We start from the raw sequence: 27030 nt of genomic DNA, 5'->3' as shown, positions 1-27030 counted from the left end.
ATTTTAATCATATTAATTTAACAATTATCATGATTATAAATGGTACTTTAAATATTTAAACAAACAAACAAACAATGAAATATAACAATTAGAAACAACTGGAAATCTAAAGAACCTCACCATAAGCTTCTTTTTAGCTATTGCTTTGGAATCCTTTGTGAATAAAATTACGTCTATATCAATTCCATTCAAATTATTATTTTTCCTTACACATTTTCAAAATATTTCAACATTGAAGACCAATGTGATTTTTATACTTTTAACATCAAAGAATTTTGTTATTTACAACTGAACTAGGAGAAAAAAATTGTATGTTTCTATTAGGAAAAGTTATACATTGTACATATAATTGAGTGAAATTTTGTTTGATTTTGATTATTATTGCTTAGTCAAAATGAAAGTATTTGGTAAAAGACAATTTTTTTAGTGCATTTGTTTGGCATTAAAATCTATGTCATTTCTTTTAGCAAAGGGAGGATAATCTTAATAGGGATGCTTTTCATGTCTCTGGATAAAAGATATAAATTAATACATTTCTGTAGGTAAGTTTGAATAAGACAGATGATTGAAACATGAAGGCCAGCTAGGGCACAATATACAATGATGCAGGAATCAAGTTTGAACATAAAACATTTAAATGACATCCAAAATCAACATACATGTATTAAAAGATTATTATAGGGTATGGAAATTATGTTAATCAAACTTATATTTACTGTATTAAAAGTTGGTGTTCTAAAAACTGATGTCATGAAATACAGAAATGATATTTATGAAATCTTACCTTTCCTTGGTACTCTGGGTTGTCTATTTGACAAGCAACTTTCATTGCCTCCTGATACAAACAAGCCTTGTGGAGGGACTGGGAATAATACAGTTTATAATCGTCAACTTCTGGGTGCATTATACTCAGCTGTTCATAGCAATCTGAGGCATTAACAAAATCCTGCATCTGGAAATAGCAGTATCCCAACAAGGACAAGGCTGCTCTAGACTGAAAAATATAACATATGATTAGCTTAATTTTTGGGGTATATCACTTAGTATGGCGTTCATTATCACTGGACTAAATTAGTATGGCGTTCATTATCACTGGACTAAATTAGTATGGCGTTCATTATCACTGGACTAGTATATATTTGTTTAGGGGCCAGCTGAAGGACGCCTCCAGGTGCAGGAATTTCTCGCTACATTGAAGACCTGTTGGTGACCCTCTGCTGTTGTTTTTTATTTGGGCGGATTGTTGTCTCTTTGACACATTCCCCATTTCCATTCTCAATTTTACACTGTATATATAAAATTTGATTCATAAATTATGAGATTGAGGATCATCAGTTAGGGACAAAAAGACTTGAACTTGATTATCACTTCATCATCCGACCTTTCAAAAAATCAGCAAAAACAATGTTGTTTTTTAATGCTGAAACCACTTGCTCATTCTGCCTTAGCCAACCAACCAACTGATCACCTTTGATTTTATTAATTCATTACCATTATGCTTTAGCAGCAGGTTAAACATCTAATTTATTGCATAAAACTGAGAAAGGAAATGGGGAATGTGTCAAAGCGACAACAACCCGAGCATGGAGCAGACAACAGCCAGGCCACAAATCGGTCTTCAATGTAGCGAGAAACTCCTGCACCCGGAGGGGTCCTTCAGCTGGCCCTTAAAAAATGTATACTAGTAAATGTAGTACAGTGATAATGGACGTTATACTAAACTCCGAATTATACACAAGAAACTTAAATTAAAAATCATACAAGACTAACAGAGGCCAATGGCTCCTGACTTGGGATAGGCGCAAAATTATGGCGGGGTTAAATATGTTTATGAGATCTCAACCCCCCCTATACCTCCAGCCAATGTAGAAAAGTAAACGCATAACAATACGCACATTAAAATTCAGTTCAAGAGAAGTCTGAGTCCTATGTCAGAAGATGTAACAAAAGAAAATAAATAAAATGACAATAATACATAAATAACAACAGACTACTAGCAGTTCACTGACATGCCAGCTCCAGACCTCAATTAAACTGTTCGAAAAATTATGTCTTCCTCATATGAATATCATGCACAATCCCTCCTGTTAGGGGTTTAGTATCAGTGGTCTCGTTAGCCCAAATTAGAAGGGCGCCACGCCCTGGGTGCCTTAAGCCGCGCCCTGTGTGCCCTCAGCCATGCGCTTCTGCCCTGACACCGTTTTCTGAAAAACCCTTGTGCCGTTTTGGTAAAATTTCCTTTTGTTTCATCGATTTCTTATCTGACAAGCCAAAATATGCAATCTTTAATGACCTGACAACAGTATCGTAACTATATCCCTTCTTAATAAGTCTGTTTTAAGGTTTTGTAAGCTTTTGAGGTGAATACTGACATTTTTGTGCTTTGTAAAGACTATCACCATATATTTACGAATTATTTCCTTATACCGATGATAAAATTTAGTAAATGTTTTGACTAGTTTTTGATATCGAAAAATCCTGGTGTAATAATTTTTCAGTAATACATAAATTTCTCTCGCTAAAATCTAATACGTTGTTTCATACACAAGCAAATCGTACAAGTTGAGATATATAAACACCATAAGATGGTGACAAGGGAACGTCACCATCTAAATATAGATAATAATAACGATAGGAAATGAAAAATCATCTCTTTTATCATAAATTTTTGTGTTAAGCTTCCCATTAATGTATAGATATCAAGATCGAGGAAAGGGCAGTGATCATTGATAGTATTAGCTTTATCATAAGTAAGTTTAACAGGATAAATTTCTTTAGTATACGTACTGAAGTCGTCATTATTGAGAGCCAAAAAAATGAATATACATGTATCATCCAAATATTGAAAAGTATTGTTAAATTTTTGTATCAAATGTTGTTTTGATGGGTCTTTGCTAATTAAGTCATAAATTGTAACTCATAACAATTCAAAAACAGGTCTGCAATAAGTGGTGCACAGTTAGTCCCCATTGAAATTCCAATAACTTGAAGATATACGGAATCTCCAAAGTGAACAAAAATGTTTTCAAGTAAAAATTCAACACATATACATGTATAGTATCAAAGCATGTCCAATTGACATAGTTCTTTTGTTTATTGCTACTAAAAAATGACCTAAAAGAGTTTGAACATATGTTCTCGCAGTATGACTTTTTAAATGCCCAGTTAATTAGAGATGTGATTTTTTTCTTAATGAGAATATGAGGCAAAGTGGTATATAGGGTAGAAAAATCAAAACTTTGAACAGATTCAAAATCACCAATATACTGTATGCATGCAATTTATCAAGTACTTCCAACGAGTTTTTGACACTCCAAAAGTAATTAACTCCACTATTTTCAAAGGCCTTATTTGAACAATTTATTATCAGGTTTTTTATTGTACCAAGTGTACTAGTAAGTAGAATAGACAATTTAGTAGTGAAACAATGGCTTGAAGATGAAATAAATCTATATTTGTAAGGTTTTTTGTATAGCTTCAAATTCGGAAACCAGTACATACATGTACAATGTAGTTGGGACTTTCATTGTATTTGGTTCTGCTTGTAGAGAAGTAGCTAAACGTTTGTGTTATTTACAGATGTCATTTTCTAAAAATGAAGTCAGTTGGAATGTCGGTGAATTCATATTTACTTGCAATTTAATTCCTAATACATGTACATATAATTCATGTACTGCAATGCAAATTAACAAAAAAGGTGCATTTTTTAAAAACAAGACAGCTATTTGACATTCAACATTTCAACTGACTTCAATTAATTTCAACCACTGCACACTCAATACTTACTTTCTGATGACTTTGTAGTTGATTATTAAGAATCTGGACTGCATCATTGTACCTTTGATCTTTTACCTGTAAAATAGAAGGAATTAATACTTTTTATTTAAGTTGCATGGATATACAAATGTACTGTAAAATGTACAACTACCCTTCTGCCCTTGAAAAATTCTTTAAAATGTTAAAACAACTTGTACTAGTGCATACGAAATATCAATAATCATTGACTTTCCATCAGTTGTTCCACTTAAACTAACCCAATTACCATGATAACAAACTTTATAATGAAAACTAAGCCAAATGTTTCAAAGTCAACAGAACATGACTTAGGGGACAAAGGCCATACATCTACATGTATATAATTTCCAACAAAATGAGCAATTCTAATTCCATTATCATATATTTAATATAATTTCAAGCCAAATATCATCATTGATCATTGACCTTAAGTAGTCTTAAAATCACTACCCCACTCACGAGTCACACTGTTGGCAATTTAATTCCTAATACTAATGATTCAAAGTACTGCCATAACTAACTGCCTTTTATTAACCTTGAATTGAAAACAATTGTGAATGTTTTAGATACAAAATATAACTTATTATACATGTTATAATTTATGTAATTCTTTAACGTACAATTTCTATTTTATTTTTATGATAGATAATAAATACTTCATATATGATATCTAAAAATTAGGTACATGTACAAGCTGGTAAAAAGCATGAAAAGTATGAGTTGGAAAAGTAAGCTTTAGTTACAAGTTAAATTTGCAAAGGTAAGAGATGACATTGATCATGTTGATACATAAAATTGAGAATGGAAATGGGGAATGTGTCAAAGAGACAACAACCCGACCAAATAAAAAACAACAGCAGAGGGTCACCAACAGGTCTTCAATGTAGCAAGAAATTCCCGCACCCGGAGGCGTCCTTCAGCTGGCCCCTAAACAAATATATACTAGTCCAGTGATAATGAACGCCATACCAATTTCCAAATTGTACACAAGAAACTAAAATTAAAATAATACAAGACTAACAAAGGCCAGAGGCTCCTGACTTGGGACAGGCCCAAAAATGCGGCGGGGTTAAACATGTTTGTGAGATCTCAACCCTCCCCCTATACCTCTAACCAATGTAGAAAAGTAAACGCATAACAATACGCACATCAAAATTCAGTTCAAGAGAAATCCGAGTCTGATGTCAGAAGATGTAACCAAAGAAAATAAACAAAATGACAATAATACATAAATAACAACAGACTACTAGCAGTTAACTGACATGCCAGCATGTATATATACAATGTATTTATAATGAACATGTGCATATATGTATATGTACAGGTATATACACAAAAATGCATGATCTCCATATTTTTTTGCACCTTATAAGTGGGTCTGATTGGGGTCTAAGTGTGATGCAGGATTGCCGATTTTTTGTAAGCGTGATACATTTGTACATGTACCTGAAAGTCAAATTATTGTGCCGTGAAATTGGGAAATAAAGTCTAGCAGGACACAGGAAATTACCAAAAAAAATGAGAATTGCTTACGTTTATTGTGTAAGCGGGATACAGGAATCTGACAAAACAGTAATCAGGATCCTGGACCAGAACGTTAACCCCCCAATGAGACCCCCTTATAACTTTATCCAAACTCTCTGGTACAAGACAAGTTAGTGTTTATTTCTTGAATACTTATTTCAATTGCAATAATTAACAGAAGTTTAAATAATTATTTTTATTCAGCCCATTTCATGGCACTCTCATACATTGTACATGTACATATATGTACATAGCAATGTCGGATCTCCTGTAGTTGGTGATCGCAATACTGGTATACCAGTATTGTCCACAATACTGGTATAAAAATTTTGTACCAGTATTGTAATTTTTTTTTTAAAAACAACAATACTGGTATATTACTTATATACCAGTATTGTAGTTGTATTGTTGATTGTACTTTAAGGTGTGTAATGAAAATGAAATTTAAGCAAAATTAGATACAGTACTGTATATTGAAGTTTAAAGGGAGATTAAATGAACTCAAAAAGATTATAGAGGATAATTGTGAAATCAATTAAAAACCAGTAAAAATAATCATCATAATTACTATACTTGTGAAAATAAACAAAAGATTATTGTAATTTACTCATATTATTCAAACAATTTTTAATTATATAAATAATTGCTAATAATTTTATCATATTTCTATATTTTTTAATTAATTCAATTGAGATAAAAAAAAAAAAAAAAAGCTTAATTTTATTATCTAAGTTATCATGGTTATTTTTAATTTTAATAAATTCAAGCAAATTAATACACTATGACACTGTAAATTCAGCATTTACATGATTTACATGTATGCCATCGTATATTTTTTTTACAGATATTTTAATACATGTATACTAATTAAGATCATATGCATTTGTTGGTCTTCATTTTCTTATAAATGTTTCTCAATATCCATTAATCATAAAAAAGTTGCTAATAGGGAAACCTGATTATAATCAAATTAACTAGTTTGTCTATATTAATGTTAAGGGTAGTTAAAGCAGTTGATTCAGAACCATGGGCAATACAATTTGTAGCAGATACATATCGTCGTGTCATATGTTTTCGTATGTCATATGTTTTCGTATCAACCACATTTCGTCGGTTTCGACTGCATACGCGTACATTGTGGCATGTTTTTCTGTTTCTATATTTAGAACAACAACACCACTACAACTTGATATATTTAAAACATATTCAACGTCGCTTTTTAAAGACGTTAGAACAAATTAAATAAAACTGACCTATTTAGCCATTTTTATTTAATGTCAAAAATACGCATCACTAGAATAGTTGTGGAAAAAAATTCTGAAGGGTTAAAATAAAGTCCAGATATGTTTTTTGCAAGTCAGACACCGGATCTTCAAGACATATGACTGTCATGTGTTTTTTTGGCCGTTTTAATTACAAACCATCGAGTTAAAATTAGCAGGGTTCTTATATAAAATGGTTGTTCAAAATCCAACTATTCAATATTTCATTGACAAATTTTTTTTATACATCCTTGATACATGAAGATGAAAACAGTCTTAACTTTTTATATTTAATCATAAATTTTGAAAACTGCATTTTATTTTAGAAAAAAAAATGTATTTTGTACAAACATGACAAACCAGCAAAAAAGAAGATGTGGTATGATTGCCAATGAGACAACTATCCACAAAAGACCAAAATGACACAAACATTAACAACTACAGGTCACCGTAGGGCCTTCAACAATGAGCAAAGCCCATACCGCATAGTCAGCTATAAAAGTTCCCGAAACATTGTTCTTCAAATTTCCTCTAAGGAAATTTCTGAACATCAAATTTCCCTTAAGGAAATGTTTTTCCTCTATAAAAATTTCATAACAGTACAAACATTGACAAACAGTATAAATATATTTTCTCCTAGACTGAATTATTGATCATGTTGATACAAAAGATTATATAAAATAAACACTTTTCATGTCCATGCGATAAAGATTTCCCATGTATTATTCTGTTTATCATATATTTTTACAGAATCAGATTCATGCAATATCCGTTTTGTTTTAAATCGTCCGAAAATATAAGGAAGAAGAGAACATTATGATTTTCCATACAATTTGTAGCAGATACATATCGTCGTGTCATATGTTTTCGTATGTCATATGTTTTCGTATCAACCACATTTCGTCGGTTTCGACTGCATACGCGTACATTGTGGCATGTTTTTCTGTTTCTATATTTAGAACAACAACACCACTACAACTTGATATACCAGGTGCCAATCTGAAAATTAATCAAAATCTAAAAATTTCATCACACGAAACACCAACCTTACACTATTTACTAGTAATTTTTAGTACTGAAAAGTATTTAATAACTATTTTTATGATTCAAGCGATCACCAGAACCACGACTTTAGAAAAAAATTATTTCCGGATTTTGTAGTCATTTCCTGTCCGTGTACTAATCCAATTTTTATTTCATACGAAAACATATGACGCCGTTTTTTTGACATACAAAAATCGCAAAGTAATCGGAAACAGTAAAAAAATCGTAGAAATCATTGACAAAAAAACTAGATACCTAAAATCAATCTACAGGACATGCTTTTTAAATCTGAGTAAACACCTAAATAAAAACTCAACAGTAAAAACCGTAAGCAGTGAAAATTGTTATTAGTACGAAAACACATTACACGATGATACTCAAATACTAATACATGTATTAGACAAGCACTCCTACAGTAAGAGAGCCGTACAGGTGCTATCTAAACATGCTAAACAAGCTTGTAATCTAGTAAGCGTAAGAGGAAGTCAACAGACTGAATACCTAAATATCAATATGGGAAGTGGGGGTTGCAGAAATGCCATCTGAAGGTTCATGTGGACCCTATGGCTAAAATGGCCGTATTTTCACCTCAAAATTTAATCTGAGTACAGGCAAACCTGTGCATTTTGAGAGGTTTTAAGGCATAGCATGCCCTAGATAAATAGAATTCAAATGCTTTGTATGATTTAGAAAATTCACAACTTAACTGAATTTTACCGTACACTTTTTTTCGTCCCTGCAGAAGATGATAAAATAAACAAACAGTTGAGTTTACCTTGATATGGTCCACTCAGGTACACAGTTTAAATAACCAACTATTGTCAGGTATCTAATGTTCATCTCATGTCCATGTCAAACAAAACAGCTCACTTCAATAATTACCTGTGGGGAAGTTTTCAAACCTGTTTCCCAACTTAGTTTATTTTGGCACCTTCTGGAGGAATGAAAAAAAGTGCACGGCAAAATCCTGTTAAGTTTTTATTTTTCTAAAAACACAAAACATATTTGAAATTTATTTATGTAGGGCATGCTATGTCTGAAATATTTTACAGATGCACAGATTTGTCTGTACTCAGAGTAAATTTTGAGGTGAAAATACGGCCATTTTAGCCATAGGGTCCACATGAACCTTAAGAAGAAAAAAACAATATAAATACTGATGATAAACTATAAATTTTACTCGGAAAAACTGAATGTATTAACAATGAGGCAAAGATTTACCAATCCATAAATTGTTGAGGTATATTCGCCTTCTTTTAACTGAAGATGAGCCATGTTCCTGTATCCAATGTAAACTAACTCAAACTCAAGATTGGAATGTAAGTCTCAATCTCAGAGACGCTTAATCCAAAATATCAATCTTTAAAAACACTTAAAAGATTTAGGTCAAGTTATAAATCTTATTCATTTCTACGTTTTATAATACAGAAAATATCTACGTCCAGTGATGATTATTGTAAGAAACTTTTTGACTATGCAGAACAGGATTTGGCCATCGGAGCATGTTAAATTTATCGTAAAACCAACATTATTATGAGCTGCCACCTTTAATCAGTTTAACTGGTGTAAGCTAATCATTTTCTCATTAAACTGTTATTTGAAAATATTTTCATGACTACAATTCTGTCGATTACTATGGCAGTCTGTGTCAATAATCAGTTTCAACAGACAGGTCTTCCTCTGTATCAGTACGGGTATGTCGTAGTTAACAATACTGGCTTTTATACAACAGGGTTAAAGGCTCCATCGATTAATTAACTTTTTTGTAGAACAGAGTTAAAAGATAGGCCGAGATTTCTCTGACGTCAAACAGCTGTTTTGCCAAACAAGCTGGGGCCGTGGGCGTGGGACGTCAGAGCTCGTCCCATATCAAAAAGTGGATATTTGCTGGTTAACTACAGATATGTATACATTAATCCACCATTCTGCCTCTGATAAAGGTCCTTTTTGGACCAAAACCGGTCAGGCTATGAAACATCACCAGACACCAGGCACTGTTAATTATGTGTATTGGTATATATACTATATTTTTATGCTTTTACATTTTTCTCACTGATACACATAGTTAATATGGCTTCTACTAACCAAAGCTCCATTTGGAGTTAATGTGTTTAGAGACTACTTATGTCAGTACACCTTTCCTATATCATGTATATTGCCTACAGATAAGTATACACCTTAGGCCAAAAAAAAATATGTGTCTGTTAACGGTTACCTGACTGACCCTACTTTGAGCACTGACCCTAAGCCATTTATTTCCATCGTAATGTGAAAAATAACCTAAAATTGTGTAAAAAGTGTAGATGGTATTGCCTGATACATCCCAATATTCATAATTGTGAATATGATGCTGTTTTAAGAAAATTTGTGACTCGTGTGATGAAACAAACATTGAGCCGCCATTTTTTTTCCAACCAATAACAAAGGGAAATAATCCAATCATCAAAATTACGGGTTAACTTTGCCCATGATCAGCTCGGACCACGACAAGATGAAATGCACACTCTAAAACATGTCTCAAAAGATAAAATGTAAAAATAAAAAAATGGAAATACCGACCTACTTACCCCCTTTTTTAAAGCATGTTGCCTTAAACAGACATATGTTTTTTCCGTCCTTATCACTATTCCCAGTTGACCCGAGAATCTGTCACATTTGAATTATCTGAAGTCATATTACAATCACTTTTCCATTGGAACTCAGATATTTTGTTTTATGACATCAAAATTCGACATGAACCTGTGTGATGTCCAGTAATCATTGTATAATGGTGGACAAATAGCGTAACCCGTTTAGGTGTATAGTCCCAATAGTGAACAGTGAATAGACTACTTTCAAGTTTATTGAACATCAACCTTGGTGTACAGGACATGGTCACTTCCATCAGGTGATAAGGGAGAGGTTGAAAAAATATGATACTACCATGTACATGATGTAGCTATATTGTACAAATTATTCAGCAAATTAAATTCTTATAATTGTTAATCAGCACTGCTGTCATAGTGTCATTAGAGAATTCATTTTTGTGATTAAGTACCTACAAAACAAACATAAATGCTAGTTTATCCTGGATAAAGTCGATTATGAAGATGCTTGATAAACCTTCATAGTGGCAAGTGCAGTGATAAAGACAGTCCTTTCTATCTGGGACAATATGTGCAACTGTTTCTCCAAGGCGGTAATGGTAACGTTTTTTCAGTAGCTCAGCCCATATCGTAAACTTCTATATGCATGTATGATGGCTTGTTTCGAAGCTGAGACATTTTTATATGTGGTTAAATTTGCGGAGTTCAAAGTGTGATTCATTTTCCCGTAATAAGCATACCCCGAAAATCCTTTCGTGATGCAGCTCTTTATGGTAAAAAGTCCCTTTTTTCACACTTTGAAAATTTAATATTTTGAATACATGTAATGACTGTAGTTTTACACATTTATTCTGAGGTCCTATACTTTCCAGATCAACACAAATGGTTTAGCTCAGTCATTTGTTAAAAATTGAAACATGTCCAATATCACTACACAGAGATTTTTTGTTTACAAACAACTTTTGTGTTCCTCAATCAGAGGTGCATAAGGAATATTGTCCCATCTGGTAAATGACAACGTAAAGGTTTGCATAATTGAGGAACTTTTCAGGTGAAACACATAACAGAAAAATGGTCTATTACGTGAACATAATCATGATCATAGGTAGTCCAAATAATTATGACTTCTTGAAAGGCTATTTGTTTTTTTAACTGTGACACCTTCCTTTGACCATGTTGACATCATAACGTCAAAGCCATTTTTATCAGTTTGACATTCTTTGTAACTTTGGGAACCAATTCAACTTACAAAATGACTTAGCCATGACTGACCTCATGAGATTCTTTCTATGTCTGTCTGCCATTGAGGGTTATTTGTGTTGCATAATTTTAAATCATGCATCATTTAAATTTAAATAAATGTAGTCCACAACGTGAAGATGTAACTAGAACACCCCTTCAGCCAAAATGGAGTATTCCATATTATTGCTTAAAGTCGTCTCCTTTCCGTAAGTTACTTTCGTCAAACGACGATACATCACGAAAAAATTAACTTGTTGTCGATAGATGTCGTATTACATTAAAAACCGATCGCAATTTAAAGAGAGGAATGTGTACGGAAAGGAGTCATGCCCACTGACCCAAAGGAAATTAAACTTTAAAGATCTTTAAAGAGTTAGGAATGGGATTCTATCTAGAATTCACGTAAGAAAATAGGTGATAATATGAGGTACGAAGTTAAATACCTTCTCTCACTCTCAGTGACTGCTGTGAAAAGTCAACTTGGAATTGAAAGTACAAAAATAAAACACAATAAGTACGTTGTTCATTCACTTGTATCGAGGATTTGCAATTTTTAAAGTTAAATAACTATTCAGATTACGTAAATTACATTTCACAAGTATTTTACACGTGCTGTTGAATTATTTTTGAAAATAATACTATTACATGTATCAATGAAAACAATGGCAATCGTATTCCTCAGAGCAATCTGCTCTTTGATCATGTTGATAAGTGCTTGTTGGTGCAAAATATTTCTAAAAATTACATAAGTTATGATTTATAAGAATAAGTGTCAATTTTGAGGTAGTAGAAACAAATGTATGGATGACCTTCTGCATTTTTAAATCAGATTCCATGATTTCCCAAGATATTTCAATTTATTAGAGTATAGAATACATTTCTCACCGTTCTCTGTGAAATTTGACTGACCCAAATTTCAATATCATAGAAAATGAATGTTCAGGAAATTCAGGTTTATCAATTTCACTGTCATCTGTGCTAAAATTTATATTTAACTCCCCTTATGGGAAATTTATCAATGAGGAGCTGTGGATAAGGTTTATGCAGCCTACTGTAGATCTCTCTATGACTGAGACAAAGAAATCATACCCTCAGTCAAACATTTTATTGAAATCAGGTAAACTTTTGACAGGAGCTGAAGTGATGTAATTATATATATATATATATAATTGTATAAATATTTTTTGTAATTTTTGACCGATTCTTGCAACATGTAGAAATATTTTACTTAAATATATTTTGGTGTCATTTGTAGAAGAATGTTTGTCTCTAGTTATGACCAGTTGGAAGATGATGGCTTTAAAGGCTCTGACAGTGAACACAGCCATTGTAGTGAGTCAGATCGAGAAGAAATTGAACAAGCATTGTATGCTCAGATCCATTACTGTCAGGATGATGCGAAGGAAGAGGATGATAAACACTTCCTTTTTCAATGTTCAGAAAATGGAGAATTGAAACAGAGTGAAGAAAAGTCAGAGGATAAGAAAATGACAATTAAATCGTCAATTAATGACAGTTGTATAACAATATCATCAAGTACAGAGGGTTCACCTTGTAAGAGAAAAAAATCTAAGAAAAAGAGGTTATTAATAAACTCTTTTGACGGATTGAAAAAAAATGAAAAGGGAGATAAGGAAGAAGTGATTCATATATATTCCCAAACAGATACAGATGCAATAAGTATAAGTTCTGATAAAGGAATAGAGGTTGACAGTTCTGACATCGACCTTGACATTGATAGTGATTGTATGATGTTAGATGAGAGTTGTGATGACATGGGTGACATTGTCCTGAATGTAGATCACAATCAGAGAACCATGTTAGATAATCTGACAGTCAGGGATATGGGAGAAAAAGATGGAGAAGGTAAACAAACTTATTCTCATCCAAGATCAGATGCAACAGTTTTTGAACAGAAATTTGATACCTTTTTGAAATGCATCACTATATATAGCTTTATGATTGCAAGTACGTACATGTACTATACAATCCTTAATATTTCCATGTATTATTTTAATTTTTGCATATATATATATATATATATATATACATGTATTTATAAATTTTGAAAACTGAAAAATTATATACAGTAATAAACAAATGAATATTTGTCAAAGTGACTCACTGTTAAACATGGCCTTCTGCTGCTGCTGTACATGTATATGATCAATTCATTTTAATGATGGTAATTTTTTGTTAATTTTCAATTTTCAGAGAAATGGAACATAATTGACCGAGACAGATTTGTTGGTAATCCTTTGTTGGGAAGATATTACAGATCATCTTCAGTAAGATGCCATAATTGTAATGAAACAGGACATTTATCTAAAGTCTGTCCCCAACCTAAGGTAAAGTATGATTTATAAATTAGGTAATTCTACAAAATTAAAACTAGTGATTGAGTTACAAAATACCTTACAAATTCTACAAGGATACTGTAAATGAACTTGAATATGAAATGTCAATGAATATGCATACATGTATTTATCCTGCAATTAGCCTACTAATGTACAAATAACAGGTATACAAATAAATTGTTGCTTTATGATCCTTTATTTGTTCTTGTACACATAAAGTCTCCTGTTACCCCACTTCCATGATGAGCAAGCAGTAATATGAATATTTCTGTTTCCAAACCAGTCCATTTTGGGGTCCTCTTCTCCGTCTGTGTTTCAACTATGTCGATTTCTTTGAAAAATTTGAGACAATGAATTAGATTTTAACAACTAAATTCAAGTGTTGGGAGTAATTTCAGGATAAACACAATACATGATGATGAACATTGTCGGAAAATATATAATTTATTTGTACTTGCTGCGAAACAGGAGAAAAGCTCGGCAGAACCTTGCTTTTCCTCCTGTTTCTAAAACTCTTATATTTTCCGACAACATACATATATTGTATATGGCTAAGTATTCAGTAAAGTGCTGTTTCAATGGGTGTCCCAGAAAAATGCATTTTTTTCATATTTTAAATTATTTTGAGTTTTAATGCAGGTAGCTAATCAATTCACTGCATGATGAAGAGATAATATAAACAGTCTCATATGAAAAGTTTATTGTTGAATAAAGTATTTTATAAATGAAGTGTTGAATTCCCTATTTTTTGCATGCTTATTTTGTGACATGGTCGAATGACCCAAAATCAAAATTGTTTTATTAACCTTTTTGTATGAATGGCAACTAGGTAAAAAGGATTTTCAGGTAAAACAATAGGGTTGGCAAGGTTAAGGACACTAAAACATGAAAAATCATCGAAAAATAAGGATTAAAAACAATTTTAAATGGTCATGTTGTTGGACTAACATTTTCTGTCTTCTTCCTATGTGAAAATGAAATATAAGTTATGTAACAATAGAGGGCAATTAAATGCACAAAATATCTTGAGGCTTGAGCTTATTAACTAAAATGTGATAATTCATCATGAAGTTACAGCAGAAAGTTTTATTTTTTTCAGGAATTGTCATTAAAGTTTACTCTTGAAAAATCTGTCCAACCGTTACGGGTGAAAATTTCAATTTTCATTTGCAAGTTGCCAACTCAGTTTAAGTTTTTTTTAATGTTTATGACAACAAATTTTACGACAATCGCGATGTGCATACGGTATTGCTGTCAACTGTTCCTTTTTACTTGAGGTCAACAACATTGAAGGGGTGAACACTCTTTCTGTCCAACCAAGAGATGGAAGTTACATCCAACATTTGTCCAAAAAAATGTTACGTCCAACATCCAAGATATTCTCTAAAATGGCTTCCACAAGTCACAGAATCAATTTCGCTTCTACTTTGACAATTACTTAACCTTAAATACTACCATATAAATGAAAAATAAAGAGGTTTTAAACTGTTGACAGTCTAAATTTGACATAATTTTGAAAATTAGGACGTAACAAGAGTCCATTAATTTTCTGTTGGACGAACCGTAGGACAAAATCTTCTAATGTCGGACGTAACAGCTTTTTAAAAGTAAAAAGAACCTTGTTAACAACTAACAAGTCCACATAAACTAAAAAATAGTTCTCAGACCCTTCCTAGTCTCTTCTGAAGAGGTGCCCATTTTTAAATTCCCATTAGGATCAGTAAATTAATGAATTCTGTCCTATGTTTGTCCAACAGGGAATATAATCTGTCCTATGTTTGTCCTACAGTTTTTTATGGTTTTGTTTTATCCATTTATTTAATAAGAAACCATTTTACCTCTTGCTGAGGAACACCAGCTGTAGATATTAGTATAAACAGCATAGTTTTGATTTTGTTTTTGACTTTCAATGATGCAAATGGAACAAATTCTCATCCAAAAATGTCCCCGTTTGTCCGACATATTTTTAGATTTTTCCAACTAATAAGTTAGTTTTTGAAAAATTTAACAAAATGATATACTTAAATTGAAGATCTTATGAACTGTCAGAGAAAAATTGATATATCTATTAACTAGGCCTTCATATAAAAGGAAAATATTCAATTTTTCAATGTCCTGTTACGTCCAACATAACCTCTGTCCAACATGCTATTTAGGTCTAATTTTATGTTTTCTGACTAAATAATTATCTTTTTACATGTAAAACCCTAAACTAGAATCATTCTCCTTTCAGAAAATCATGTTATTAAGATTGAAACAGCTACTTTTAAAATCATACACGTTGTCACACACTAACAACACTATACTGAATACTTAGCCATATTTCTCTTATTTTGAAAGGGCCTGGCATTGCCTATAGTTTGGACAAAAAAATAAAAATAAGATTATTTTGTTTCAAACATTTATTAAACATTGTTAAAGTGGAAACTTGAAATTATATTTTACTATAAGCAGTCAGTTTGGTTTAATTTTACTATCATGAATAATACTGTAAGTTTACATTTTCTTTTTTGTAGAAATTAATGGCATGCTATTTATGTGGAGATGAAGGTCACACTGGTAGAAATTGTAAAAATCCTATATGTTTTAACTGTAACACACCAGGCCATATCATAAATGAATGTACGAAATCAAGACGATCTAAATATATAGACTGCCATCGATGCCAGATGTATGGACATACAGCCTATGTAAGTAAAAAAGTTTGCCAAGTGATGTTTTTGTCTGAATTTTTAACTGCCATGCCACCTAGGGACATTATTATTTCGGTCTGTGCCTCCGTTTGTTTGTCTGTCTGTCCCTCTTCAGGTTTAAGTTTTTGGTCAAGGTAGTTTTTGATGAGATTGAATTGGGTCCAATCAACTTGAAATTTGATCACTGATATGTTCTTTCTTATTTCACTGCCAAATTAGAGTTTTGACCCCAATTTCATGGTCCACTGAACATAGAAAATGATAGTGTGAGTTTGGCATCCATGTACTATGGACACATTCCTGTTTGTTATAATTTGAATGCTGTACTGCTGAAAAGTAGACTTGAATGATAAATTTTGGCTAACAATTTGAAGATATCAGTTTACTCTAGGTAAACTAATGGCATGAAAGAATTTTTATCCCATTAACCATATGATTTTACTTTCAATGACCCAATGATGTCTTTGGAAATTGACATTATGGTATGAATCAGAGGGAGAATTATGATTACCTCTCAAATTATTCTAAATTGTTCAAAACATAAATAAAAAAGATGTGGTATGATTGCCATTGAGACAACTTTTCACAAAAGACCAAATGACTCAGATATTAGGTCACCATACAGCCTTCAACTATAAGCAAAGCCCATACTGCAAAGTCAGCTATAAAAGGTCCAGAACTGACAAATGTAAAACAATTTTTATTTTGAATAGTGCAATGTTGAATCAGTATAGCTTATGAAATTGCTGCTAGTTTAAAAGCCAAAGGTCTATTGAAATGATCCTTAACCAATAGAACAGAATGATAATCATGATAATATAAGAAAACATTCTTAAGTTAGAATTTGATTTGGATTCAATTTGGATACCAAAAGAAGATGACAAAATTATCATACAAATTTTTAAATTAATGTATTCATACAAATTTAACTGGTTTTATAATGCATGTAACTGCACAAAGGCTTAAGCAATATGATGGTTTTCTTTTTTCTTGTGAATATTATTTTTGTATTGGTTTGTGGCTTTATAAAGTTGATTATATGTTACATGTATATAGATATGATATAACTCAATTAATCACAACTTGTATATAACTGTTTTTTTAGACCAGCTGATAATGTTACATGTTTATATTGAAATTGTTCAAGTATTTGATATTGTATAGAACTATATACATCTGGTCACAAACTCTTTCAGCTTAAAGTTTACACGCACCTTACTCAACAAAATCACGATCAATTATTGTTTATTCTAATTGTATTTTCAGGAATGTCCAGAAATTTGGAGACAGTTTCATCTAACAGTAAGTGTCCTTCAATTTATATACTGAACATGGACAATTTGACATTAGTATTATATTCCAAAGCTTAAATCTGCAAAAAAGCCATCTCACACAATGTAATAGAATATCTTAAAATTTGGTCTTTATGAGGGAAAGTCTACTAATAACTAAAAGCTCAATGCACAGTTTTTATGCCCCACCTACGATAGTAGAGGGGCATTATGTTTTCTGGTCTCTGGCTCCGTCCGTCTGTGTGTCCGTTCGTCCGTTCGTCCGTTCAGGTTAAAGTTTTTGGTCAAGGTAGTTTTCGATGAAGCTGAAGTCCAATCAACTTGAAACTTAGTACACTTGTTGCTTATGATATGATCTTTCTAATTTTAAGCCAAATTAGACTTTTGACCCCAATTTCACGGTCCACTGAACATAGAAAATGAAAGTGGGAGTTTCAGGTTAAAGTTTTTGGTCAAGGTAGTTTTTGATGAAGCTGAAGTCCAATCAACTTGAAACTTAGTACACTTGTTGCTTATGATATGATCTTTCTAATTTTAAAGCCAAATTAGACTTTTGACCCCAATTTCACGGTCCACTGAACATAGAAAATGAAAGTGGGAGTTTCAGGTTAAAGTTTTTGGTCAAGGTAGTTTTTGATGAAGCTGAAGTCCAATCAACTTGAAACTTAGTACACTTGTTGCTTATGATATGATCTTTCTAATTTTAAGCCAAATTAGACTTTTGATCCCAATTTCACGGTCCACTGAACATAGAAAATGAAAGTGGGAGTTTCAGGTTAAAGTTTTTGGTCAAGGTAGTTTTTGATGAAGCTGAAGTCCAATCAACTTGAAACTTAGTACACTTGTTGCTTATGATATGATCTTTCTAATTTTAAAGCCAAATTAGACTTTTGACCCCAATTTCACGGTCCACTGAACATGGTAAAGGATAGTGCGAGTGGGGCATCCATGTACTTTGGACACATTCTTGTTCTATTCTATTTTACTTTTCTAACTTGCTCACTCAGCCTATGGCATGAAATGGGAGTTCTGGAACAGGATCAGAGTTAGAATTATAGTATCGAAAAAATATTCAAATTGTGACCAAACAAAACTGATAATTAACCTCTGCAATACACACATTCCTTATTTTATGTCATGTATGTGATGTTTTGTCACATGTTGATTTTTAATATAATTGAATTCTTGAATAAGTTATTTTATAATTGTCTATGTTCTGTTCCTGTGCATCTATTTCTATATATACATTGTACCTTCCTGCAGGAAAAAAGAAGGCCTCCTCCCCATAAAAAATTAAGTGTATTTAAGGAAAAATGTTCATAGTGCCACACATTGTACACAACTACATGTATTGTGTTTGATGATGATCAAGAGCAAGTTCAATTTTCTTTTTAAAGTTGTACTTTATAAAAGATTAATTTGAGCTGAAGTAGTAAAGTACAATGAAGTATATACCAGCATACAAAATGAAACATATTTATTTTCATACAACAAAAGAGGTCAAAGTTCACCATTGGAGAGTAAGTCAACATAAAGTTTCCATATAAATCAGTTCAGTAAATAACAAATTTCCAATGGCAGCAGACCTCAGCAGATACTGATGCTGAGATGTATAAATAGTCAGATATTTACAGAGCAATTTTGCCTTATGGTATTACCTGGTTAAAAGACTGGCAAAATGCCCTTAGTTGTAAACTATTTTTTTTACCAGTAAAACATTTTGAGTAGATTATTAGATGAATTATATATTTTGAATTTGAATTTCTTTTAAATTCTTTCTGTTTAAAAAGTTATACTGTTTTTTATGATAGTATGGTAAAACATGGGACATAATTACAATTTTGTTTCTGTACCTACAATGTGATTCAGAATGGTGATTAGAGAAAAAGATGTTAACCACATGTGATAATTGTTATTAATTAGATAAAAGGAGAGATGCATAGTATAAACATACATCTAATTCGAAAATATAAATATGTGATCCATTGAAACATTCATTACCATACGCATCAAAATATTACCTCCCTAAAATGACACACCACTTATATATATATTTGACATAACATGACCATATGAGCACTTCTATCTCAAAGTTAGTTTGAAAATTTCTGAAACCACCTCTGCTATATTAATTTGGGTTCTATCAGGAAAGACTTTAAAATATAGTACACTAAAACAAAACAGTTCCTATGCATAGTTACAACTTTGAAATATGTATAATGTTTGAATATTGCTGGTATGAAATAAAAGGGGATAATTTTTAAACCTTTTAAAGTTTTGTTTTAAATAATAAAAATGCTTGAAGGGGGAGGGCAAATTTTGTCTGTTTCTCAAATCAGATGAACCTGTTATTATAACTACCTGGAGTCAGTGCTATCTAAAATGCAAGTTTTAACTTCAACAAATGGAAGTTTTTAACAACCTTGACTGGCTATACAGCCGTTGCACGGTCGGGTTTTAACTTCATTGAATAACCATCACATTTATAAGCTTTTGACAAAAACCTATAATTGCTTGAAATTCATAGGAACATAAGTTATTAGAGTGACTATACCTTCTGCACTCCTTCCCATTTTGTCTAAATATATTTTATGTAATGAAGCAAAAGAGGTCAATGTTCACCATTGGAGAGTAAGTCAACATAAAGTTTCCATGTTAATCAGTTCAGTAAATAACAATTTCCAATGGCAGCAGACCTCAGTAGATACAGATGCTGAGATGTATAAATAGTCAGATATTTACAGAGGAATTTTGCCTTATGGTATTACCTGGTTGGAAACCTGGCATATTGGCCTTTGCTTACATCAATAATTAACCCAAGAAATCAATGTCAGAAAGATAATTAGATAACGTTGATATTTTTTATTTCAATTTTATTTTATTTCATTATTTGAAAGGGATGTTGATGTTTAATGATAGTGTGGCAAAACATGGCAGATAATTACAATTGTGTTACTATAATAACAACAACAACAATACTTTATTTTAAGAGGGTTACACAGTTAGCTATATAACTAATCTTCCATGAGGCCCTCATCATGAAAATCAAACAAAATGCAAACATATACATTGCATACATAAGTATAAAAAGTCAAATATGATAATAACATTCAATACAACTTGATAAAATGAGATGAAAAAATAAACATGATGACATAATCAGTTTTTTTAATATTATTTAAACAGCTAGGTTGATATCAATAAATGATTGGTTATTTTATATTTGAAAGAATTAACATTTGTAATATTTCTTAATGGTATTGGCAAATTATTCCACAAGAATGGTCCAGAATACATAAAAGATTTTTTGAACAATTCTGTTTTTGGTTTAGGAAGTATGAGGAGGTTTCCTTGAAAAGTATTTCTCAAGGGGTATGGATTTCTGTCTGAAGCATAATGACACTTGTTAGTAAGATATGATGGGGCATTATTTTTAATGCACTTAAATGTCATCACAAACTTGTGATATTTTATTCTCTGTTCAACTGTCATCCAGTTTAAGTGTTTGAATAAGGGCGCAGAAGGAGTAAAAGGGTCTGTTTCTAGTTTTAATCTAGCAGCTCTCTTTAGGAATGGAAAATGGGAAAGTATAAATTGGTAAAGAAGAGAAAAAGATTTGGAATACATGTGATCTTTCATATTATTAAGATAAATGAGTGGTGCACAGTATTTTTTATTACATGTAATAAAAATATTGAATTTATGACCCATTGAGATATCCATTACTGTTTATTTACATACCATCCCATTAAAATATTTTAAATATTAAAAAAGTGATTATTTCCATTAGCATATGTCTGTGTATAGGTATGGGACCCAATACATTTAGGCTACATGTATGTTAGGAGAAGTCCTAAAAACATTTAACTTAAAAAAAATATTATAAAAGTTCTACAAATACATGAAATAGCTTTTCCATCTTCATGTAATATTGGTTTAAAGCAAAGGTTAAGGGCTGGGAATCATTAAAGAATACTTTGGTAATGCATATTCATTTTAGATAATAAAAAAAAAAAAATAAGAAATTGAAATAGGAGCAGTTTTATTTTGTATGTCTATTTCTCAGATCAGATGCACATCACTGCACATGTTTTAGTACGTTTAAAACACTAGGTACCAGTTTCAGTAATAAATTATGTTAATTGGTACCAGTTTCCAGTAATAAATTATGTTAATTTTTCAGTTGAGTCCAGGATAATTTTAATATTGCATGTACATGAACTGACTATCTGAATGCTTGAAATTGCAGAATTTAACAAACTTGAACTAGTGGTTTTATTCCTATATTTTCATCCCCCTCCCCTTTTTGTGATTTAACTTGAAGTTAAAAGTTGATTTACAGTATTTTAGTTATGTATGGTAAAATAAGATATTAATAAATAGCTCTTTCATCTCTTATACATTGTTTCTGCATATAATTGTATAAGTAAAATAATCTCTCATATTCAGAATAATTCTTGGGCATCTTATTTTCGAACGCAAAAGAGGTCAAAGTTCACCATTGGAGAGTAAGTCAACATAAAGTTTCCATATAAATCAGTTCAGTAAATAACAAATTTCCAATGGCAGCAGACCTCAGTAGATTCAGATGCTGAGGTGTATAAATAGTCAGATATTTACAGAGGAATTTTGCCTTAGGGTATTACCCGTTTAGAAAACTGGCATATTTACCTTTTTTCACAGTAATATTTGATCAAAAATATGCAATTTTGGAAAGATTATTAGATATTTATGATGTTTTTTATTTCTTTTTCTTTTTATTACTTAATTAAAAATTGATGTTGATGTTTAATGATTACATGGCAAAACATGGGGAGGTAATTACAATGTTTTTCCTATACTCATGATGTAATATATCCATTCTATGTTAAGCAATGAAATGTTATTAAGATGTATTTTAAACAAGAAATTGTTCATTTTTTAATTTGAATAAGAACCTTTTCTTGATTTCAATACTTTTGAAATAAAATAACATTGGAACACTTTTCTTATGTTTTTCTTTAATCATATTTGTGATTGAATTAATTTTATAATTTAGTTTTGATTTTACTGGTTTTAGAATTTAAGTTGTGATTTTACTGATTTCAGACTGTTCATGGTCCATTGGTAAGAGGTAAAGATAATGAAAACCCACTGAAACATTGTTCAAACTGTGCAGGGGATGACCACTTTGACCATGTAAGTTTATCTAAAGTTTGATTATTATTTTACATGCTGTGTTATCCAAAGATTTTGATTGATTTATCCACTGGACATTAAGCAACCAACAATCAATCAATCAATTGATTGATTTATTGGTGTTTAATGCCACTGCCAACACCTGGGCTTTTTTCATGCCTGTCAGTTTTCATTGATGGAGGAAGCCAGAGTACCATAGACATTAGGTGAGATACTTGCAATCCTGGTCAATTAAGATTAGAGTCAAATGCGCCAGCCAGCAAACTAGCACGCACATACTGGATTTGGACCCACAACCTCAGTATTGACAGGCTTGTTGGACTACTTAGACCACTTGGCTACTGAGTCCTTTCAAGGATATGTATTTCTTCTTACTTTGGCAATTTTTTTCCCAGGTGGACAAATGATTCAATAGTTAATATAATCATAATAAACTTGCAAGCCGGTACAGTTACGCCTCTAGTTAGATATTTTTCAGTGTCTCCGAAAATGTTTTTACATAAAACTATGAATTTAAAACCCAATATAGAAGCAACAGTGTTTTCATCAACCAGGAAAATTCAACCTTATGTCAGCATAGTGATCTAAGGTGGTACATAACACTACAGGGAGATAACTCTGTAAAATCAGCTCAACATTTTTAATCACGTTGTATTGCTAAGGGAATATTAAGCTTCTCAATGATCAAAATTAGTGTTTGTCAAACTGCTATATATCCAAAGAAATTATTCCAAGAAAGCAATTAGTTTAAGTTTTTTGAAATTTTTATATTTTTGTCAAAGGATTAATTTAAATATTTTTTCCAAATTTTATGAAAATTAAACGAGCCAAATTAATTTGAGTCAAGGTGTTTGGTACCACCTGAACACTATAATAAAGTGATTACTGGGGTATAACAATTTCATTTTCATGAAGATTTTCTTTTTTCTGTAGGATTGTGAGGAAGAGAGAATGGACAGACATACATTACCATCTTGTACACTTATATCTCAATACAGAAAGTCTGATGTCAGAGTCGCCAAAAGAAAAAAAGGTAAAAGTTAATGAATTGGTCAAAATGTTAATGTTAGAAAACTGAATTGGATAAATCATGAAAGAAAGGGTTACACTGGATTCATATATTTTCGTCCACTATCAATTTTTTATGGAAACAGGAAAACTTGCATTTTTTTGTAGAAATTTGATTTTCTGGTTTTCTAGAACTTGTTGAACATTTTAATTTGTGGGTCCCCTTTTCCCACAAAATCCACAAAGATCAGTATCAAAAGATAAATAGTGAATATGCAGTAGATAATTTGTTCTTTTATTGATAAACGTCAATTCTGGCGTGTCAATTTGTTTGGAATTACAGAGTTTAAAAATTTCTGAAATAATAAAATAGTTATCTTTTACTTTAAATTTTTTTCAATAGTCTTAAAAGTCCCTGATAAAGTTCAGTTTCTCTTCAAATAATTTGGTATATTGTTTTACAAAAATAATAGGGTCAGAAAATTTCAAGTACTTTGAAAATGACCTTGGTCATGTTGGTAGCATATTCTCTTCATTTGATATTTAGTATTGAAACTTTGACAAAACTAAACCTCATTCTTTCAAAGGATTATGGAAAATCTGTCATCTAAATGGTTTCTTATCATGCTTATGTTGCAGTTGATTCTTATAATTATTTTATTTTTCATCAGAAATGCATGAAGAGGATACAAGCAGTCCAAAGAAAATTAGGAAAGTAGAGAAAGAATATAGTTCAAACAGTGGTGGTTTCAAAATAACAAAAAACTATGAGGAAGACTTTGATAGAAGTAGTTACATTGAAACCGATGACTATAGTTATACTAAGAAAAAGAAAAAGAAGACTACATGGACATTTAAGGAGAAAAAACCTGACAGGTTCCGTAAAATGATGGATATGGATTTATATACTAGTGAGAAGAAAACATATGGGAATAGAAAGGTTAAATCAGATAAAAATAAACTTGATAAAAGCATAAAAAGAAAGGAGAAGGAAAGAAAAAAAAAGAATAAAAAGAGATTGAGTTTGGAGGAAGAATATTATGGTCCCCTACCCAAGAAAAAGAAAAGTATGTACAGAAATATTAGAACAAATATTTTTTTGCATGTTATTTAAAAAGTACTAGAAACAGACCATTGATATTTAATGTAAGCATTTGCATCACATTTATATATTTCAATTACATAATTTTTTAATCATGTCTAACTAAATTTGATCGATTACCTTTTTCTTTCTATTTTTAATGATTTTTATAAATAATTGATGTTGGATCAACTTCAATAAGCAATCAGTGAAAGCATATTCACTTGAAACTGCACAATTTGTCAGTGCTAGAGATCTGCAAATAAAATACCAATTGTATACATGTTGTAAGAAAAGGGTTGAGTAAAAATATCATGAAATTACAACTAAGGAAATACACTTGATGAGTTGGTTGCCATGTGACATCAACATGTTGCAAAGTTAAATTACGGTAATTTTTTGTGCACTCATCAACCTTGTAGATTTATGTTGAAAAAATTTCCTGTACTCAGAATTTCTAGTTGGTGATTATAATATTCCAATAAAATTGAGAATGGAAATGGAGAATGTTTCAAAGAGACAACAGTCAAAAGCCACCTATAGGTCTTTAATGCAGCGAGAAACTCCCGCACCCAGAGGTATGCTTCAGCTGGCCCTGTTTCACATTATGTCAGTTTTAGTCAATAGAATTAATATCGTAATTTAACTTGCAGACATTTACATGTAATAAAGGATTTTCTTGATTATATTTTTCAGATAAACTAAAGAAAAGTAAGAAAGATGGTCACTCTATAAAACAAAAGACTGGTACACAAAGTAGTAATAGAGGATTTAATATAAAAGATCTAAGGTTTACAATCAGTAATCCTAAAAGATAATGAATGACAAATTAGTGATGTATTTATTGTTTTGAAAAAGATATTATCTAATAAATTATTACCAGCTGTTTCTCTTCTTTGTTAAATAGATATCACTTGATTTTCTCAAAAGGAGATTCTGACTAGAATAAATGAAGAACATTTTGTTTTTGCGGAGGTTGTGTCAACAATGTATTAGTATGTGATTAGCTAGTTAGTTTAAACAGTATTTTATTCAAATAAATTGTATTGGATTGGGCAACAAGCATAGCTTATGTAAGCCCTCTCCACAATGAGATGCAGTAGTGTAGGTCATTTATGAGGAACTGATTTCGGTAGGTCAATGATATTTGGTATATGCAGCTGTATTAGCATTGGTGCATCTTTTTTTTCATGATGATAATTTTGCCTAATACATTCAGTCATGGTTTGAAAAGTTTGCATAATTTACACATTATTGTTATAAAGTATTATTGATGAAAATTGATAAAAAGCCAGTTCAGATGAGTGAAACATATGAAGCTATCTAAATGATTTCTCATAGATTGTATTATGAATTTGATGCCATAATTTCTACAAAGAAGCTAGCATTCAATAAATCCTTTTTAACTATACCAGGAAAGACCCAAAAAAAACAGGAAAGACTGAAAGCTGTGGGAAAGACACTGAGAGTATATAAATTTTAAATAATTTTATTTGTATCCATATATAAATGCTGGGTTGGCAAAGTTATACCCTCCTGGATAGTAAACTTTGTTTTAAACACCTTTATCCCCAGCTGAGTATATATCTAGGAATTTGATTGGTTAATGCACGTCGTTACAAAACCCATAGCCCCTGGGTGTTGCAAACCCATATCCCTGGACGTTGCTAACCATTATCCAGGGGAACTTCACGCAAGTTTTCCTTAGTTCCATCATTGCTCCTTGTGAAATATTGAATTCTGTAGATTATCCATGATGTTTGTAATTTAATTTAAAATTTAAAATTAAACAATTTTGTCCTATAATGCTGATCATTTACACTCATTTCATTAAATGCATCACTTGACTGCCACATTTTCAAGGAATGGGACTACTGACCTAGCTATGCAAATGACTCACGTTGATGTCACACCATCTATGACGTAACTCTCACAACATTGAGAGCCAAATTTGACTCAATCCAGTTTC

General features: G+C 31.4%; 2 protein-coding genes across 3 annotated transcripts in view; one reads left to right on the top strand and one right to left on the bottom strand.

Moving 5' to 3' along the window:
- Positions 1-8972, bottom strand: part of LOC143045031 (intraflagellar transport protein 70A-like) — a 57262-nt gene extending 48290 nt beyond the window's left edge. Inside the window, exons 1-3 of the mRNA XM_076217316.1 lie at positions 8847-8972; positions 3787-3852; positions 785-994 (exon numbers count right to left, since the gene is read on the bottom strand). Of these exons, the coding sequence (XP_076073431.1) occupies positions 785-994; positions 3787-3852; positions 8847-8900 (330 nt within the window). The 5' untranslated portion in view covers positions 8901-8972. The remainder of the gene's footprint in view (positions 1-784; positions 995-3786; positions 3853-8846) is intronic.
- Positions 8973-9069: 97 nt separating this feature from the next.
- Positions 9070-25947, top strand: LOC143045030 (uncharacterized). Of its 2 annotated transcripts, none has more exons than XM_076217315.1 (9): positions 9070-9190; positions 12708-13318; positions 13667-13800; positions 16326-16499; positions 17769-17804; positions 22883-22972; positions 23906-24005; positions 24652-25047; positions 25758-25947. In XM_076217315.1, exons 2-9 carry the CDS (start codon positions 12712-12714, stop codon positions 25877-25879), a joined length of 1659 nt encoding a protein of 552 aa, XP_076073430.1. In that variant the 5' UTR covers positions 9070-9190; positions 12708-12711; the 3' UTR covers positions 25880-25947. The 2 variants fall into 2 exon arrangements, with proteins under 2 accessions (XP_076073430.1, XP_076073429.1); XM_076217314.1 differs by lacking the exon at positions 9070-9190 and adding an exon at positions 9246-9319.
- The last annotated feature ends 1083 nt before the right edge of the window (positions 25948-27030 follow it).

This window comes from Mytilus galloprovincialis, chromosome 9 (genome assembly GCF_965363235.1).
Source record: "Mytilus galloprovincialis chromosome 9, xbMytGall1.hap1.1, whole genome shotgun sequence".
In the NCBI taxonomy this organism is placed as follows: Eukaryota; Metazoa; Mollusca; class Bivalvia; order Mytilida; family Mytilidae; genus Mytilus; species Mytilus galloprovincialis.
This window is presented reverse-complemented; position numbering and strand designations above follow the sequence as displayed.

Bases quoted from the DNA above. Each gene is read 5' to 3' on its own strand.
- LOC143045030 (XM_076217314.1), top strand. From the start codon at position 9,261: ATGGCAGTCTGTGTCAATAATCAGTTTCAACAGACAGGTCTTCCTCTG. The intron at 9,320-12,707 runs GTATGTCGTAGT...TGTCATTTGTAG, and splicing joins CTTCCTCTGTATCAGTACGG to AAGAATGTTTGTCTCTAGTT. The intron at 25,048-25,757 runs GTATGTACAGAA...TATATTTTTCAG, and splicing joins CCTACCCAAGAAAAAGAAAA to ATAAACTAAAGAAAAGTAAG.